The following is a 20,780-nucleotide window of genomic DNA, read 5'->3' as shown; positions in this document are numbered from 1 at the left end:
TAACAGACCTCCATCTATTTGTATTAGCTTTATTTTCATAAACTAATAAAGCTGAGCTAGAAGACAATTTCTCCATTTCCTAGTGGTTACACAATTTGTCCAAGATCACCCAGTGAGTTACTGGTAGAGCAGGGACTAGAATTTGGTTTTTCTAAGTCTCATTTTTATTCCTAGCTTCTACTTCATTAAGTACAGGGAAAGGCAGGGAGTGGCTGGAATGCATGGAAGAGCCAAGTTCCCATCTGGACACCTCAGCCCCCCTCAACCTCTCTTCTGTACTACCACCCCCCCCCAACAAGATGAACAAACACATGACAAATAGGTGAGAAAGGGGAGCTGTGTTACAAAGACCTGAGAGCGCCCGGGAGGGGGTTGGGAGGCTCTCCAGCGCACCACGGCACCAGCGCAGCACGAGGTAAGAGAACTGCCCTCCACCGGAATAGCCTCCATTTTATCAAACTGCCTCCTCGAGTGGACTTCCGGGCATTAAAGGCAGTTTGACAGACAGATGGGTTGTGGAGAGCCAGAAGGTACTGGGGCATCTAGAGGCCACATACTGGAGCCAAGGGCTGGGGGCTGGGACATGCACAGTAGCGATTTAATAGACTTGTTCTGTTTGGCAGATAAAAGGGGAAAAGGGAACATAAAATATTTTTGTTCTTTCTCCTTCTCTTCCTGTCTTAATGACTTTTCCTAGTCCTTTTCCCTGTTAGTCTCCATCTGATCTTTTTAGTGGCCATTTAATAGAAGTTGTGGCTTTTATTTAACTTTTAAAATCATTTATATGATTTAAGTAACCAAAAGAATGAAGTGTCTCTCCTATCTTTGTTCCTTATTAGCCTAGTTCTTATTCCCCCAAATGGGTTAACAATTTTTAAGTGTTTCTTAATTATCCTAAAACAAATGATTTATACAAAGGGTAGTACTCCATAAACGTGCTTCAAAACTTGTTTTTCTCTGTAATGATATTCTTAAGAGATTCTTTTTACATCAGCCCATTAAGCATCTTCATTCTTTTTCACAGCTGTATTGCATTCCAGGTTACGGAGGTATCAGAGCTGCTTAAATAGTTCCCTACAAACATTGAGGTTTTTCCTAATCTTCTGCAATTATTAAACAATGCTGTAATAAGTAAACTCAAGTATCTATCATTTCGCCTGTGTGAAAGCATACTGTTGGAAAATTCCTAGAAGTGGACTGCTAGTTCAGAGAGGATACACCTTTATAATTTTACTAGATAATGCTAAATTACCCTACGTGAAGATTAGAACAACTCACACTTCCATCCATAATATATGACATGGAACGTGCTTTAAATTACTTGTTTTACTCACTTAAGGGCCACAATCTTTGTCACCAACTCGGAAAGTAAAAATAAAAATAAAACTTAGTGTAAAATTAACAGCAAATTCTACTATGGTATCTTCTTAATGACATCCTGTGATCTAACAGAAAAGAAAGTGTGGAAGACTCAAAATTATATAATAAGCCTGCTTTAATAGTCAAGTACACAGGGGACATCAGAAGAAGTTATGTAGCCTTCGTCTTCTTGTAAAGAATAATAAAATCTACAACTGATCAGCATAACCAAAAGATAAGCTAAATAATACATATTCAAAGGTTTAACTGTTAAGGAGAAAAACCAAACACAGTATTTCAGTGAGGTGTCAAGTCAGTGTTGCATGTGGCTTTCAGGGGCAGTACCGGGCCTGTTTCTCAGCAAGCATCTAACCTGGGTCCAAGCTGGTCAGGACATTCCTTGCGCTTTCTTGTCTCTGCCCTGGATGGGTCAGAGGTGTTTTCTCCCATCCCACTCATCTTGAACACATATCAGCAACTGAAACAAGAAATGGGGGGGGGGGTAGAGAGAACAGAGCTGATGATAATGTCCCTGATCAATTTACCAACAATAAAAGAACTTTGACTTCAATCAGAAATTGACAACAGTTACGAATACACTGCTTGGATTAATAAGCATGTGTAACTTCTAATGAAAGGGCCCATTTTTTTTGTTTGACCTTGTTTAAAAGTTATTTGTAAAGGTTCACATTTCAAAAGCAAACAAGCCTACCTCATTGGGCCCCGACTCTCTGAGCAGACGTATTTCAGCAGCACCATGAACTACAGTCTGCGCGCCCTGGGTTTCTGCAGCCAGCCGTCAGTTTCAGGAGTGCTCTTGCACCACGGGGAAACTACAGGTGTTGTAAGGGGCTCCTCCCAGTCTCTGTTTTGGGTTGGCCAATGTGAAGTCTGTGCTGCAATAGCTCACCCACAACAGCCAGCCCTGGGAAGAGGCAGTGCCCCACCACTAAACTGAAGGTTTCCAAATCCGCCCAGCTACAGCAGACCCGCAGGACCTGGCCCCGCACACAGGGCCTCCAGAAGCAACACTCCCCAAACAGAGGATGTTCGCGCCTCCCTGTGGAGTCTCCGGTTCCCTCCACCCCTGCGGCAGCTGCCTCACTGCTCCTCCGCCCGCCCTCTGAGCCCTCACTCCCCGGCAGCTCGCCTTCCTGAGCACACCTCCCCTCGGTGGTTTCCTTTCTCACATCCTGCCGCTCCTGATGCTCCCTCCCTCGGCTAATTCTAGCTGCTATCACCGAAGCTCTTAAAATATACTTAAAAAAAAAAAGAAGGAAAGAAAAGAAAAAGAAAAAAAAAAACAAAAAAACAAAAAAGCAGGGAACATTATTGACCCTAAGGAAAGAGGACAATTACTGGCTCCTGGTTGCTGGATTCCTTCCAACAAGAAAATAAAAGGCTATATAGTAAGAGAATCAGTGTGTTCACATTGGTCATCATTAGTAAAATCAAAATAATATTTAAACATGCAAAGAACAGAGTGACAGAGGTTTAAATTCTATGAGAACTAAACAAAGGAACTAACGAAGACACTGGGGAAATGATGTCGTTTGTGCTTAATAACTGCTTAGCCAAAGAAAAAAAATGCTACCTAAAAAGAGTCAGCATTTAAAAGTCTTAGAGTTCCAATTCTCTGCTACTTCCCCCTTCCTTCTGTCTCGAAGGCTTCTAAAGTCACCTTCACCCTCCTTTACTTTCTGTAGCGGTTTTTCTTCCTTTCTAGATTGGAAAAATCGGATAGAAGAGCAAGACAGTAGAAGAAAGGTCGAGGACTTCAGAAAAATGCCAGAGAGCAACAGGTTCATGAAGAGCAAGGACACAGAGGAAGGTGGGCTAAGAAAACAGCACCCGAGATGGATCATTGTACCACTGTCACATACCCATCCGACTGCCCAGCCTTCCCTCCGCGAAATCTGCAATGCTCAGCCTCCCTACAAGCATTTCTTCTGCTCACAACTCTGATCCAAGAGGGCAGAGGAATGAATTTTTTTAGAGTCATGTGGAAGGAGGACGAAGAAACACTGTATCAGTGGAGGAAGGCTGCACCAATTGCACATTATATTTAAGAGGTCACGCAGGAGGGACAATCTGAAATCTAATGCCTGAGCTTCCTGCCATGGGAGCAATGTAGCCAAGTCCCAAGGTCTTGTACCGTGGGCAGTTTGGGGCTGATAAAGTATAATCTGTATTTAGTTATTCATTTAGGATTTGCCATGCACCAAGCAATTGCTGCATATGATTTAATCACAACAGACGACGAGAGCCAACAGAGCAGAGACGCTATATCCACGTAATCCACGTCCAAGCTCTACCACTTGGTTAGTTGTGGGACCTTAAGAAGTTACCTCCTAGGGCTTAATTACCTTTTCTGTTAAATGGGGATAATCATTAGCAACCCTAGCCCAGGGCAGTTGAGCAGCTTAGCAAATGGCAGAGCTGGGATTATTTGTATACAGGGTTAACACTCCTACTTTTAACGAAGATGTTATGGCAAGGGTCTTCTCATCAAAGAAGCCATTTTTCCAGTAATCACGTAAGCACAGGTCAGGAGGGAGAAGCAGCAAGATATAGACTGCATCTGTCTCTGTGCTTGACTCTTTCACCTCATCTCCATGTCATTGGCACTGTCAATGTCATCTCAATGTCATTCATTCATTCATTCATTCATTCATTCATTCATTCATTCAAAGACTGCCTGCCTGCCAGTACGTGTCAGGCTTAGTGCTCGAGAAGCATGAGGAGGAATGTTGCTCTCAAGAAGAATACAAGCTAAGAGGGGAGATATGTCTGTATATGGGGAAAACGGCAATAAGTAAACTTGGTAAAGGTATTCTATAACTGGCACACATTCCCGTGTACTGTAAGATCCAAGAAAGAAGAACACTCTGCCGGCTGGGATAGGGAGGTACTGAGCTGGACTTGAGGAAGGCCTAGGAGTTCTAATAGTGATGAAGGGAGCCAGGGCATTGCAGGAGGTATAAAAGGACAGCGGGTGAAGCAAAAACCTCCACACCAAAACCCTTCTCAGATGATACCTATGAACATTCCTTTTCACTGTTTCTCTTGGAACCACTGTTCTCATGATTTCACTCATGAGCATGTAAGGAAAAACATTACCCATCCAATCTAAGTAAGCTTTCAACAAATGACCTCCAGGATTTCCACTGTGGAAGCAGCTATAAATCATAAAAATTCAAGTAAATTTTTATCATCAAAATATTAACACTCAATATTTAACAAAATACCCTATTATAAAGCAGCTACATATATTAAATCTGTTGATGAAAATCTGCCCCCCATAAAGTATCACTATATATATTTTAAAATACAATACTATCAGAAAGATTAGAAAGCTTTTCAAAAGACAATTAATATATGTGACTATCTTAAAGTCGGTACTCAGTTTTGGGATTTAGCATTAGCTTCAGCCATCATCTATCTTAAATGTCCCCCAAAATATATATACTAATAATTATAATGTTGCACAAAGGGACAGAACTGATGTATTTCAACTAAGGGGCTAGAAGGAGATAAGGAGCAAAGCAAGGAGCTAACAATTTCTGGTCTAAGTATAGAAAACCATCTGAGCAGACTGTTTATATTTTACTTGAGTCTACTCAACACTGGCTCACAAACCACTCTATTTGTAACTTTAAAACACCATTAATTTCCTCTTAAAGTAAGTTATTATGGGCTCAGTTTTCTCTTTTATTATTATGTGATGGTACCTTAAACACATTTCCCCAAAATAAAAAAAAAAATTAACTTTATGAATGTGCTTACTTCTTATTTTTTGGTGTCGACCCCACATGCCCTCTTTTCTGAGCAATTTTCCTGGGGCTATGTGTGCCTAGCACACACTGCCAACCAACCTGTAAACCACCAAAGGAAGAAAAAAGAGGGGCTCTGTAGTACTTAGGGGAGCCAGCCACGGCCATCAGGCTGGGGATGCCCCCTCTGAACCACTGCTCATCAACCAGAGGAAAAAAGACAAGACTCTCAGATGAAAAAAAAAGAAAGAGAGAGAAAGAAGGAAAAGCAAGCAAGGAAGCAAATTTAGGGCTGAAGCCTAGAAAGGAGGAAGGTGATGGAGGTGGTGACAGGAGGCAAGCAGCCGGTCCTGGGCGCCTCTTTCTTGCCTGCCACAGGGCTTGAAGTGGATGAAATCCTGGAGCAGACGTGTGGATTTATGCCCTGGTCCTTAGTGGATGAACCAAATAAATAACAGTGACCCTCATTAACGAGGTACTCAAAGAGAAGTGTGGCGTTCTGATCTAGAGGACTCTGATACTCTTCATGCCTTAGGTGAGGCTCAGTTAGCAGCAAGCGTAGTATTTCACACTAGAACGTGTGCTGGGCTCAGTGAGTTAATTTCCCCCCCCCCCCCAGTCAAGTGATACAGACAAAAAACAGAGATAGAAAGAATGATAGATTCAATATATAGATTTATAACTACTACTGTGCACTTAGGCACAGAAAAATCATCTAAACTCTATGAATAGATGAGTTTTATTTTTTATTTTTAAAAAGATTTTATTTATTTATCTATCTATTTAGTTTTTTGTCAGGGAGCACAAGCAGGAGGGAGCAGCAGGTAGAGGGAGAAGCAGGCTCCCCGCTGAGCAAGGAGCCTTGCTCATTCCAGGACCCCGGGATCATGACCCGAGCCGAAGGCAGACACTTAACCGAGTGAGCCACCCAGACATCCCTGGAATGATGAGTTTTAATGCATTTTTGTAGATCAAAGTTAAAAATCAATTCCCAATAAAAGGGTAAGAGATGGAAAAATAGTGAAGGGCAGCAGTGAAGGTTTAGAAATCTTATTTTATTTTGTAAGCGGGCCTAAATTAATAGTTTCTTAAAGTTTCCGCACGTTTTCAACATTCACATGAAATTAAAATTCTCAAGCGTTTCACTCTCAGTTCTGAAACTGTTCAATGTAAATCACAAAAACTGAAAATGACACAAGCAAACTCTTGGGTCGTATCTGATGGTAATTACAGTCATTGAGAACAAGCCAGTTTCTACCAGATGTGGGGGGTTGTGAAAGGACAAGTCTGGAAAAGGAGTTTCAATTTGTCCGTTCTTGTTATCTACAACAAACAATAATCCCACTCTCACTGGAACAGTACCTCCTCCCTTACATCCTCTGATACCAACTTGTATAAACTGGACAGTGAAGTGTTACAGCCACCAGAATCAAGGACTTTTTCTTTTTTAAGTAACGATATTCTGGGAGGGTGAACAATGCTGGTTATATCCTTAGCATAACGACAGAAAGCAAAATGCAATGTTAAAGCCTCAACACAATTAAAAACTGCACTCTTCGTTCATGAAATTCATCAATATAACTTATCAGGTAACAAAGCTGTTGCTCACAATACAGCCTCATACCATTAAAGCTAGTTAATCAACCAGACTTCATGCAAACGATAATGTGCATTTTATCTTTTATCAGTACTGGCCATCTTCCAAACAAGGCCTGTAAAACTGTCAGATTTATTATATGTGGAACAAATTCAGTTAAAGAATAAATAAGGATAACACTGTTGCTGAAATCCAAACATAATAAGGGATCAACATCAGAGCTCTCTATTGCTAGTTCCAAGAAATATTTTTTAAAAGTTAGGCCCTCTGAAATTCCTTACTTTGCGATGAAATTTATAATGAAACGTACAAAGAGCTGTTGAAACAACTTCTCTTATCAATGCCTACAAGAACGGGCGATGCCTGATAAATCATCTAGCTCTTGACATGAGACCAGAAAGGCTCCTACAGCTTCCAAGGCCTTCCGGGTTCTTTCTGAATTCTCTTTACAAGAGATACATGGCATTGCTGTGTATTCTGTAGTCTGATTCTTCATACACTTTGTAAGACTAAGAAATACTCAAGCAATACTGCCGCTGTACATAAAACTTCACAGAAATGCGTTTCTATTTCTATTCTATTAAATTACAAAAGGATAATCTTTCCAGCAGTGAAAGATGCATTCACTATTTCTTTATCACAAGTGAAAACATTTATTCATTCTAAATTCGAAACATTTTTTCCCTTAAAGTATACTGTGTTCCGGGAGGGGTCCCTTTACTTTAGAAATAACAATTTCTGGGCCAGTTTCTGATAAGTCAAAGAGAACACAGTATCTAATGCTCAAATATGCCAACCGTGCTTTTGGATGTAGATGCCTGAGAAAGGCAGAAAGCACAGAAGGGCCAGACCTTGCAAGTCAGCAAGCTGATACAGAGCTAAAAACACGGAATTGACGGAGGAGGGGAAATACCTCTCTGCAGAAGTGTCAAGTGGGCAAAACCACCCAAAGCAAACATTGTTTTGGCAAGACCCCAACTCTTGGCAAGAATTAAATAAATATTCTCTGCAGTAAATAGACAGATTATGCAAGGATATACTGTTGCTTCATATAAATAAGCAAAGGAGCATTACACATGCAAATATAAGTGGAACTGTGTAGATTTCCTAAATACATGGATGAGAGCACACCGAAAAATCACTTTTTCTTTCCACTGGCAAAACAATTAGTGCATTGAACACAGTGACAGAAGATACTATACAGTATTTCAAAAATACACTGTAGCTAGTCAAAGGGTATATTATTTTTCTCAAAGTGTCATAACCCTTTTCAACTAGATCATAAGAACACTTTTAAATTCATCTTTATAAAACACTATATTGCTTCATGCTTTTCATATAATATTAGTTTACCTCACATATTGCAGTATGTATCTACAGATTCAAACTCGTAAAACTGCACATTAATTCATACAGTGACAACAGTTCGATTACTGTCAAGTTTCAGGAGACTCACTTCATATAAATACAGAATAAAAGTCATCTTATTTGGAAACAAATTCTCAGCTAAACTTCACTAGTTTTGAGAAACTTACTGCATGCTTGACTTTTTTCTTAATCACAGTAAGCCAAACGCGAAGTACTATTATTAGGACATGATTTCTCGATAATAAAATACTACCAGTTTCCAGCTGGAGACGGGATTCAGGAAAATAACACCGCCCGCAGCTCTGTACTGCTATTCCCCGAGTAAAATGGCTTCACCACCTACCTCGTCTCGTGCTGTTTCTTACTCCACGCAAAAGTAGTGCAGCGTATAAACAAATGTTTAAGCTACAAAATTCCTTCCTTTTCAATATGCTCTCAGATTTACTTTTGTATAATGGCCTTCAAGTGGTATATTAGGCGGTAACTAGAAGACATATTCCATTTTCTGACTGAAAGCCAATCATGCTCATGAATTTTTTAGCTGAAAGACACTTCAAGATGCCGTTGGGAAGACTGTACTGAACACATGAGGCTGCAAAGGGGCAAAGGGGCGGCGGCGGCTCCGCGACGCACGCGGCAGCAACCCAAGAAGTGTGAGTTCGCGTTCACCGGGCGCACACATATTTTGCGGTAACGCTGCCATCATCCACGCAGCTCCTAGAGAAGGAAAACGCCTTTCTTCCGGTCTTAGCTGAGCAAAATCCAGTGCAGAATATGTAAGTGGCAGAGAGCCGTTCTAAACTATCATCACCGACAGGGGGAAATGTCTCGTCTGACATCAGTGGCAGAAGACGGGTCCCACTCTGGATTCTCAGAGGCTAGCTTCCTTAATAGAGCCGCTCGCCGGGCTGCCTGCATCCCCAGCGACGTCAGCGGCGCTAAGACGGCCAGGAAGAGCCAGGCGAGGTTTCAGCAAGGCCTGCGCCGAGAAGACACGGGCGGACGCGGCGTGCCCTGCACAGCGTAGGCGCGGCCCTCGCCTTCAAGCCCGGTGTACTCGGCCCCGGGCAAGATCCCGAGCCCCGGCTCTTACTGGAGCCTTAGGATTCGCGAACGAGGTCATCGAACCAACAACTGCAATGTAGCGCTTGTGTTGGAGTTTCATGACTTGTCCAGATTAAAACTCACTTACCTGTCTTTATTCTGAAACCGACTTGACTCTTCTTTTTGAGATTTAAAAAAATGTCCTAATTTATGAGGAAAACTTACGGAAATGGCAAGGGCAAGACCGCCTGTTTCTACATAAAGAGTACTTTTATTAGTCCAGTTGTAAAACGCTTTTAAATAAATAAATGAAGTCCTCTCTCATAGTATAGTACGTTGGGACTTGTGTGTGTACTTACTAACATTTAGGAAGTACTTACCGTGAGTTGAGCACTTGGCACACACTTGTCTTGCTTAAAAAAATCTCCATTTTTATGTTTATATACATGTGTATACACATACTCTCTCACCTTGCAGATATCTAACCTCTCTGACCTGCTTCCATGAGTAATTTGCCCAAGTCACAGGTCAGGAGTCAAACTTAGGTATGATTGTAGTAACTCCCACTCACTGAGCACTTACTAGCTGGGCAGGAGCACTGTATGTACTTCACACATATGAACCCCTTCAGGGCCTGTAACAACCTATGTGTAGCCCCATTTTACAGATGAGAAAATGGAGATACAGAATAAAGCAACTTGACCAAGGCCACAGTTAGGAAGTTTTAGAGCTTGTAAGTGAATCCAAACACTTCCTCATTTCTTAACCACCACAACGTGAGCACTGAGGTTCCTGTATTTCAATACTTTCACTACAGAGAGAAACAAATTAATATATATAATAGAAAGCAGTATACTTTAATTTCATTTGATCACCAGTGAGTAAATAATTTGAAAGCACTTTTCTTTTTGCTAAAAATCTAATGGTATTATTGCAAAATGCAAAACATTTCTTTCTACAAAAAACATACCTACTTTAGAATCATTCATGGATCCACTCAAGACCTAATTAATGCACTAAGTACCACTGTAGCCTCTGGAAACACAGCCACGAACAAAACAAAGTCCCTGTCCACCTGAAGCTCACATTCTGGGGCAGAAAGGAAATCATGCCTCAGCTCACAAGCAATTGTGCCCTGAAGGGTAATGAAGTAGTACGGTTATTACTGAATTTGTTATGAAGTTATTGAAATAACAAAACCAGCTAGGAATGGTCTCGGGCACACTAAGAATGCTCAGTTTCATTCCAAACAGTAAAAGCCTTCTTTTACTGACTAGAACAAGTAGTAGTAATTGGTTAACTTTAAAAGTCAGGTATCAAGAGCAATTATAAAAATGACACACACTACCTTTAATCATTGTGTTTTAACTTTAAACATAAAAATATACATCTGAGTATCAGTCTCCACTGGAATTTCATATTGACATTAAGGCATTGTCTACTCAATATCTGTTTGTCTAAAACAGAGCTAGGAATTGTAGATGATCTGATGCTTATAAGTCCTTACGAGGTATATTTTTATTATTTTTCCTATTATAGATGCGTTGCATATACTTATTTGACAGCAATTTTTGCTCATTTGAGTTTTTCAAAGCATTCATTCTGGTTCTTATGTATCTTTTCAAACTTATACTTAATTAGTTACATAATATTTAATTAAATGATGTAATTACAACAAGTGGCATAACCCAGTCTAGATAAGAAGCTGGCTCTTGGAAGCCATGCAGTGTCACTGCAGGGTACAGAAGTGTGGAGTGCCGCAGGCACTGGGGGCAGAGCAGTGGCAGTCCCGTGATGTACAGAGGGGAGCAGAGATCATGTGATTATAACAGCCCATCAGTCCCACCGGAGGCTGATTAAGAAAATCAGAATTCATGCAAAGGTAACCTAAAGGCGAGGTCATTTAATCATTCAACAAATATTACTGAACCGTGCCACGCCATGGTTCTACATACTGGGGGATACAACAATGAACAAACAGACCAAGTCTTTTATCCATGACTCTTACGTTCTAGTAAGAAAGTGGAGAGGGAAGAAATAGTAAAACAGGCATTTACTTTATCAGATAGTGATTAGCACTTTAAAGAAAAATAAGGTGGTTAGGTTAGAGTACAGTGTAGCCTTTTAAATGGGTGGTCAGGAAGGTTCTCTTTTGATAGAGCGACATCTGAGCAAAGACCTTTCTGACAGACCTCTAAGATTCCTAACAGAATTTATTATGCAACCATGAAAAGCTATACAATGTAGTGGCTCAGAGTACATCCTCTGTTGTCCACTCTGGTCTGGACGTTTCACATGGGAATATCACCTGTGAATATCAGTTATGTTAATTCTGTTAATTAATCTCTTTGAACCTAAGTTTCTTCATTTCTTCAAGAAATAATAGTACTTATCTTTTTAAGTTTGTTGAGAGCAAGAGATGTAAAGGGCATACAACAGTGACTGGCACCTAGTAAGGGCTTATTTAATAAATGTAAGCTATTACAGGTTGAATTTGATAGCATGTAAATGTTTATGAAATAATTTAAGCTGATGGTGAAAACAGATGGAGAAGATTAATTTATAGAAAAAAAACTGGAAGAAAATTCATCATAATATTAGCAATTAAATTGTTTTGATGGGTACTATGGGTGTAATTTTTCTATTCTCCAAACTTCCTTTCATTAACACATCAGACTTTTATGAGTTTACAAAAAAAAAAAGAAAAAGGAAGGAGGGAAGAGGAAAAGAAGGGAAGAAGGGGGGAGGAAGGGAAGAAGAAGGGAAGGGAGGAAGGGGGAAAGAGAGGAAGGGAGAGGGGAAGGGGAGGAAGGGAGGAAGAAGGGAAGAGGAGGAAAGAGAAACCTGGCTGTACTGCTGGGGAAAAAAAAAACCCAAAACCAAAAAACAAAACAAAACACCAAGCAAGCCAGAAAGAGATTTTTTTTAAATAAGCAGTTCTCTGGAATTCAAACTATAAATGCACAAAAGTTCTTTACATGCATATTTTTTGGAAGAATATTGCATAAAATGAGGTAAGCCTACCTTATAGTAAAAGTAAGAAACACAAAGACTGCCCCAAATGAATAAGAACCTGAACTTCATTTAAATGAAATCTGAAGTATAAATAATTTCCTTTGATAAATCAAAAGATAACCCGCAACAGTTTCCAGACTACTAAAACAATCTTACAACCAACTTGCACTTCTCCAAATCTACTTCTACATAAGAGATATGGAAGCTCTTGGTCATTTTGGACTCATCACTTATTCTCCTTAACTTCAAGAACTTTCTTATATTTTCCCTCCTACTGACATGACTCCCTTAAAGCAAGAAAAATACCACATCGTAAGAGCCTTCTAGCAAAGGTTACTAAAATCGCTCTTCTTCCTCAGGAAAATCATATCCCTCAAGCTCAGCTGAAAAACCATCCTCTTTATGAAGGCTTCCTAGATTCCAGCAGGAAGAATGAAAGTTTCCCTTCTACTTGCTTCCCAGCCCAAGGTGCATAAAATTAAAACCACACTTCTTTCTCTTGCATCATTAGTTGCTTCCCTCTGGAGAGGGTCCAGGGCACTCTCCTGGTGAGCTCACGTTGCCACCTCCCACAGTTTCTGGGTGCCACAGGTGAGACTTGGGATACTCATTCTTTCCTGTCTTTTCTCATTCTCACTCATTTTAACTCCAGACTTTCTTAGGAGTTCTTTATCTCCAATCAAATAAGAAAACAAAGTAGGGGCAAAATTTTTAAGCACGTCCCAGGGATAAAGTATAGGGACCAAATTCAATGCTTGTGCTCAGAGGAAAAATTAGCACAGGGCAACAAGCCCCTTTGGCGGTTTAAATTATGTTTCCTTACTGGGTAAAACCTGTGTGAGAAGTCTTTCTGAAATATTCTTTTTTAATGTTTCCCCCGCCCTGTTCCCTACCACTTTTCCACAGAAGTGGAAAATGAGGAAAGAGGAAAAACTTGGTTTGGTGGGAGGACCTCTGAATCATTTTCTCACCCTACCAATTCCTATAAACTTTCTTTTGGTCACATCATTACAATAACTCTGAACAGGATTTGCTGTGAGGCAGTGGTGCCATTAAAAATAGAAAAGGGCAGCTCCGGCTGGACAGCCCCACTCCCCATCCAATTTGGTCTTATAAAAATAAACCAAATTAATAAGCATTTTTACCTGCAAGTAACACATACCACAGAATGATTTACTGAGAATTACTAGAATGTAGAAGGTTATTTGTAAGTATCATTATTCTAAAAACATTTTTTAAATAAAGTTGGCACCTAAAAGTATGAGCCAAAACACTATTTTCTTCCTCTCTCAAATGTTGGATATCGGTAATTGTTGAAACTGACCATCCTATAGTTTATGGGAGATTTATGTTTGATGTTTCAAACTTGGGACACACAAACAGCTTTCAGAAGTACAATCATACTGTTATTATTGTGACTATATACAACAGAGCCCAAATCTCTGACCTCAGGATCAGAGGCCAGGGAGTCCTCAGGTTTTAAGGACTTCTGAAGAGGACAGACTTGTCCTGGAGAGCTGTAATTGGAGGGATTTTTCCCTTTAATAACTTCAGATGGAGAGTTATAGAGTTTTGTAGAACTAAAAATATAATCGGACTCAAGAATGGTAGCTTCTAATTACCCACTGGGTAGTTCATAGAATTTAGACTCAAATTAGCTTAAAGTGTGTTACATATAATAATAATTTAATGGACTAAATAAGGGTAGCCTAGAACAGGCACTGAAAAGATTAAAACAAATTCCCACTGCAGAATGTGTTATTCTCTACCTTTTTCTTTCATTAGTGCTAAAACGTGCTTCCACTGAGAGAGTAAAGAATAATCGTTTGGTAAAACCTGTACCTATGGATAAAGATCTGTAGACTGTTGCACCGTATTTAACCGTAACAGTCAAGTAATAAGCTTGAAATGACACTTAAAAGAAATTAACATAATTGCTTGACACCTCAGAGACAGCTAACTATATTATACTCCTTTTGTCTGGTCCAAAACCAAAAGGATAAGAATTCATTCTGAAACTCAAACCCTGGTTGCAGTTGGGAGAAAATTGGTTGACGTGGAGAAAATTAAGCTGGCTCGCAGAGTTATCAAGACATACCACATGTGTCTTCATAATGCAGGCATATGATTTCTTTAGTTCCGTCTTTTGTTTTAAGCCAACGTTTCAAAACCCAGAGCAATGACTATTACTTAGGGCAAAAACGTATTTGGGACTGGACAATTACGTTTCATATAAGATTAAGTTTCTAATTAATACAGGTAAGTCTCTTTTTGGTATTAAAAATATAACCTAAGTTATAGGGTTTTAATTTAAAAATCTACTTGCATTTCTTTCCTTCTGATGCTCAACTGTACTGATAATTACTGAGTAAGCTGCTAAGGGCAAATATACTGTGTTCTACGGACACGGCAGTACAAGTACTAAGAAACTGAACTTAATCTCAAGAAATCAAAGATTTAGGAGGAAGAAACAAGAATGGAATTAACAGACTCCAGTATATATGAAAAATACAAAGTGCTAATAAGGAGAAAATTGCTTCTTGCTGTGGGGAGCCGTGGTGAAGGTTTTAGGAATGCCTGAGCTGGGTTTTGAAGGATGGACACAATTTTTCAAAGTGAAGCTGGAGTGGGGGGTGATGTAGGAGATACGAGGAGAGCAAGCAGAGAGCCCAACATGCTGGGCCAGAACTGCTGGTGACACATACCACTCGACAACTGGGGGGCCCCAACCTTTCCGTCCTCATCCACCCTCTCTCCCTCCCAGCCTGCTGTCAGGCCCTGAAACTGTGGTCTGAAAGTGCCGCCTAGGAAGTGTCACAAACGCACACTGGCTGCAGCCCAGCGCGATGGGATGAGGAGCCCTTGACGAAGCCCTGCAGGCGATCCCAGGTCTGCTGAAGTTTACCACTGCCCTAAACTTCAGAGTGAGGTTTTCTTGCCCCATCAGCGACCTGAAATCCCACTAACTCATAGTAATTACCTTCCTCCCTGAGGGAGAAGGAAAGGGAGAGATAAGGCAGAGTACATTTTATTCATTGGATTCATTTATTCACCAGATACTTAGTAAGTGCCTACTTTGTAGACTGAGAATACAGAAAACCTCCAATGCCAGAATGAGCAGTAGTTCCTCTTGATTTCATAAACTATGGGCACAGTGAAAAGTTCTGAGCCAGGTGTGGTAAAGTCACAGTGATGCCAGAAAGATCAGCATGGTGGCGGCATAAATGACATTTCCGGCAGGGGAGGGGGAGGGCTAAAGACTAGCTAATAGGATATTGCAGCAGGCCACACAGTGTATGACTGCATTTATATGAACCCTCCAGAATTAGGAAAGCCATAGAAACAGCGAGCAGATTACTGGTTGCCAGGGGTTAAGGGGAAAGGGAAATGGGGGGGGGAGGGGCCTCCTAATTAGCACAGGGTTTCTTTTCCGGTGAACGAATATGTTCTGAATCTAGATGGTGATGGCCGTGTAGTTTGTGAATCAACTAAAAACCACCGAACTGTACACTACAAAGGGTAAGCTTTATGTTATGTGTGGGGAATCTCAGCAATGCTGTTATTCAAAACAAACAGAAAACAACAACAAGTCCCATGAGCTTTTAAGCTTGATGCTGATAACCCGGCCAATTTGTAGAACAGACACAGGGGTGGTTAGCAAATATTTAGAAAACACACTGGTGTTTATTATGAGCAAGAATGACTTCTCTAACAATTCAACCCAAATGAATTTTGCTGAAGAGATTAAAGCAAGAATTTTAGGGCACCTGGGTGGCTCAGTCGGTTAAGTGTCTGCTGAGCTACGCAGGTGCCCACCATAATATAATCATTTTCTACAATTAATTATTAAGATAGCTTCCATTTTTTACTATTATAAATAACACTGTAATAAATATCTTTTATATAAATACTGATCCATTCTTCTGATTAACAATAATCAATAGTCTCTGGGGCACCTGGGAGGCTCAGTGGGTTTTAAGCACCTGCCTTCGGCTCAGGTCATGATCCCAGGGTCCTGGGATCCAGCCTTGCGTTGGGCTCCCTGATCAGTGGGGTGTCTGTTTCTCCCTCTGCCTCTTCCCTCCACTCGTGTTCTCACTCCCAAATAAACAAAATCTTGAAAAAAATTTAAAAAACAATAATCAATAGTCTCAATACAACAGTCTCAGAAATGTAATTGCTAGATCAAAGGGTGTGACTGTATTTAAGTCTATTTATGCATATTATCAAGTTGTTTTCCAAAAAAGCTGTTATTAACTTACAATCACCTCAGCAGGGTATGTGAGTTCCCATTTCAGCAAAATTCACAATAATAATAGGTATTATGATTTTTTTAACACACTCTAATTTGAAGATTATGGCATGACATTACTTTATAATTTAAACTGATTACTAGGAATTGAATACCTTTAAAATGTTTACAAGAACTTCATTTCTACTTTGTTAAAAGGACGCTGAGTCCAGGAGATGGCACAGAGACAGTATGTGCAAGTGTGCTAAGCATCAGACATAACACCACTGGGGAGAAGAAAGCAAAATGTGGGTTCCACTGGTGGTTCCCAAGTTTGGCTGCTAATGAATCACCCAAGGAGCTTTTAAAAATATGGATTTCCTGGCCCTACCCCAGACCAATGACATCAGAATCCCTTGCAGAAGACCTCAGGTGATCAGCCAATGCCTGCCCAGCACTATGTGGGGAGGAGAGCAGAACTTAGAACTACAGGGCTAGAGGACAATGAAGAATTAGTCCAGGTTGTGGAATAACATTCTCGGCATTAATTAACTGATCATTATAAACAAAGAGTTCTCCAGTCTAGTCTGGTTTATTTTTTTTAATCAGTGACTCAAAAAAAAAAAAAAAGCATCTATTCATCAAATAGGCAGACGACACAAAACACAGCTGTCATGTGTGATAGCAAGATGACATCTATGAAAATCTTAGTATTAGCAGTCTAGAATAGAAAGTCCAAACCAGCACAATGACACTGACTACATACCTTTGTATTAAAATAATGTGAATACCTATAAAAGCAAATACATAAAATAAACTAAAAGCAATTTTAAAAGGAAAAACCCTCACAATCTTTCTATTCTAGTGTGTTCAGTATTTGAATATGAGCAAAGATGAAACTACTCTCACATTTGGTCACCATCCATTATCTTCATCTATCCTGTGCTTCTTCCCTAATACAACCTGTAACAAGTCTACTCCATCCTACAGCTTTCCCTGTGCCTTCTGAAGTCCTTATTCTGAAGTAACAAATTCCCCTATACCTTTAGCCCGCTTACAGAGTATGGAGCTATTTTGGCTCTCCTGACAGGCCTCCCCTGTAGTCCATTCCAGAAGCTGTTCATTTCCTCGTTACACACATACTAGGGATAGGAGGTGGGGTCACACTCTCCATACTCCCGAGAGCAGCTACTAGACCAGGGCTCTACCATAAGGGTGACCTTGCATAAAAATCTGCTTCTTTGAAACCCATGTCATAAAACACCCTCTACCTGCGTTCAATTCTGAGATTTACCAACATGCCACTTAATCCTCCACATTTACTAAAAAGCTTGACATATAATTAGTTCTTCCTCTTCAGCCCCAATCGGTCATCATCCTGAGTGATTGCAAAGTCTGTGTGGATGAGCTAATACCTATCCTCATAGGTCCTCGTCTGTCTCAGCTCCAACAAAGTCTGCCTCCGTTTCACTGCAGTCACTGGCTCCTATGATCATACCCTGAGCTTTGTTATCACCCAGAATTGTTACAACTTGAATGCCACTCTCCCTCACCATCTCCCAGCACACTAGCTTTCTTACTGTCTTCCTCCTCAATTACTGGTCTTCAGTGTATAAGGAACCCTAGTCCCTTGTGCCTTCCACTCACCCCATTTCCCTCCCTACCTAGCGAGATCCACACCAGCCCCTGGACACCCTCAGTTCCCTTTCACACATTTCCTCTCCCAAGAGTCACTCCTCAAAACTTAAACCCAAGATTTCTCCGCTCCTGGAAGTGGGAAGCTGAGCACTGACAGAGAAAATCATACAGCGAAGGGGCAGAACAGACATTTTAAGGCTTTCTAAACTTGACTTGGACCCGTAGTCCTGCCTGCCAACCCTTTTATTTGTTCTCAAGTCAGCTCCTTCTATTTACTCCAACAATTATTTCCAGCTTTTACCACTTCCGCAAATAGCTGTTCAATTTGACTTTACTCAACTTCCCTTCTTCCTCCTTAACAAAGATAGCCACTGCTATCTTCATCATCATTCCTGGTGTCTCCGAGGATGCAGGGGGGACCCCTCCTCTTGTAAACACCAACATTCCAACCCCGTTTCCTATTTCCCTCCCCACCTTCTCTGAGACTTTGCTACCAAACTTCTTTTTGCCAAAATTTCAACCTCTTCCTCTCTACTTTAACCAAAAGCACACTCAGGTCATTTCCATCATTAAAAAAAAAAAAAAAAAAAAAATGCCCCAAGTCTGAATCCTTCTCTAGCAACTATCCAATCTCACATCTTTTCTTCACAACCAGACCTGCCCAAAGACTACAGGTCTGTGTCCCTTACCCAAAACATTTGGGGGCCATGGAATTTAGAACTCAGATAGATAGATACATGTTAATCTTAGGAAAAGAATATGTGGCATAAACCATATATCACAACATCCCCACAGGGGCCTGTGGAAACATTTTGTAATCGAATTCAATATTATTTCTGCAGTGAAATGTATGAATATTCACACTAAGTGGGACAAATGAAGATTATAAATCATTTCACATCCATTCAGGTCAGGTTTTACTGCCAAATGAGTTATAAAAACCTTTCCATTTTCAGTTTGTTGAATTTTGAGATTCAAATAAGGGAATCTAGGCCTGTGGTTTATTCCAATTCCCTTCCACTTACTTCAGGATCCAAAACAATGACATTTCTTTGCCCAACACTCCACTGAATATGCCATCCCTACTCTTCCGCCACTTTCGAATGCCAAGCCTGCAGGACTCCTGGCACACTGTGTGTGATGTTACTTCGTCTTTCTGCTGGGTTTGCCTGTCATGAAGACATCCCCCCAGGGCATCTCTCTATTCCAAGGCTTCCACGGCAAAGCACTCTACATAGGTCCTCCTCCTACGTGGATTAATTATTCTTTTCCCATCTCTTCTGTGGATCTTCCCCTTTGCAGTTATCCAGACCTCCATCTCAGGCAAGCCTCCCATTGGTTGTCATCTTTTTTTCTACTTTCTTTTTATAGTTACTATTATTTTTTAAGTAGGCTCCATGCCCAGTGTGGAGCCCAATGCAGGGCTTGAACTCACAACCCTAAGATCAAGATCTGGGCTGATCAAGAGCAGGACACTTAACCAACTGAGCCACTCAGGCACCCGTTTAAAAATTATTTTCAACAGCTCTACTGAGGCATAATTCACAAGCCATACAATTCACCCTTCTATTTTTTTTTAAGTTTATTTACTGAAGTAATCTCTACACCGAATGTGGGGTTCGAACTCATGACCCAGAGATTGAAAGAGGCATGCTCTACTGATTGAGCCAGCCAGGCGCCCCCAAAATTCACCCTTTTAAAAACATGTAGATTTCATGATTTTGTCTAATCACAGAATTTTGCAACCATCACCACATCTAATTCTGTAACATTTCATCACCCCAAAAGGAAGTCTCATGCCCAATATGCAATTACTCCTCATTCCCTTCTCACCCGTGCCTTAGCGTCTACCCCCACTTTCTGTCTCTATGGGTTTGGTCTAACCTGGACATTTCATATAAATGGAATCACATAGTATGTAGCCTTCTGTGTATCTTCAGGTTTCAGCAATACTGCAGCACAGGCCAGTACTTTATTCCTCTTTATGGCCAAACGTTACAATGTATGGCTATGCCACATTTTATTGATCTACTCATCACTGACGGACACTTGGGTTTCTACTTTTTGGCTATTAGGAATAATGCTGCTATGGACATTTGTGTGCAAGTTTTTGCACAGACATAAGCTTTCAGTTCACTTGGATAGATACCTAGGAATGAAAGTGGTGAGTAATATGGTAACTCTACGTTTTACTTTTTGAGGAACTGCCTGACTGCTTTCCAAAGTGGATCACAATTTTATTTTTCCATTTGCAATGTTCAAGGGGTCCAGTTTCTCCATATCCTCGTCCACATATTATTTTCCTGTTTTTTTTTTTTTTTTAATTATCACCATCCTATTTGGTATGAAATAGTACCTCATTGTTGGGTTTCACCTTCCTTTCCCTAATGAGTAATGATGAGCAGATTTTCATGTGCTCATTTGGCCACTGCATACCTTCTTTGGAGAAATGTCTATTCAAATCTTTGTCTATTTTAAACTTAGGTTCTATAGTGATTCTTAGCACCACTTTGGAGTTATGAACTGTTCTGAGAATGGGATCAGAGCCAAAAAGTGAAACCACAGATATACAAAACAAAGCACACAATTCTCCTCAGAAGTCACTAACCCACTAAGACCATTTATGGGCCCTCCAGATTAAGTACCCTTGTTCTGTATCACAGGTTCTCAACCATAACTGCATATATAAAGATCACTTGGGGAGCTTTTACAAAATACAACATTACCACAAGATCCAGCAATTCCACTTCTGGGT

The 20,780-nt window shown here is 40.5% G+C and overlaps 1 protein-coding gene across 8 annotated transcripts in view; it reads right to left on the bottom strand.

Moving 5' to 3' along the window:
- NCOA2 (nuclear receptor coactivator 2) overlaps positions 1 to 20,780 on the bottom strand; it is a 280,557-nt gene that overhangs the window by 103,943 nt on the left and 155,834 nt on the right. For 7 of the 8 annotated variants that reach the window (XM_045810212.2, XM_045810207.2, XM_045810209.2 and 4 more), the window contains exon 3: positions 1,733 to 1,837. In XM_045810212.2, the coding sequence (XP_045666168.2) occupies positions 1,733 to 1,818 (86 nt within the window). In that variant the 5' untranslated portion in view covers positions 1,819 to 1,837. Of the gene's footprint in view, positions 1 to 1,732; positions 1,838 to 2,071; positions 2,460 to 20,780 lie in introns of those variants that run through there. The other variant, XM_045810211.2, reaches the window with a different exon arrangement.

This window comes from Ursus americanus, chromosome 9, assembly GCF_024610735.1.
Source record: "Ursus americanus isolate L20-20 chromosome 9, mUrsAme1.1.p, whole genome shotgun sequence".
NCBI classification, from domain to species: Eukaryota; Metazoa; Chordata; class Mammalia; order Carnivora; family Ursidae; genus Ursus; species Ursus americanus.
The sequence above is the reverse complement of the archived record's forward strand: the minus strand, read 5'-3'. Positions and strand labels throughout refer to the sequence as shown.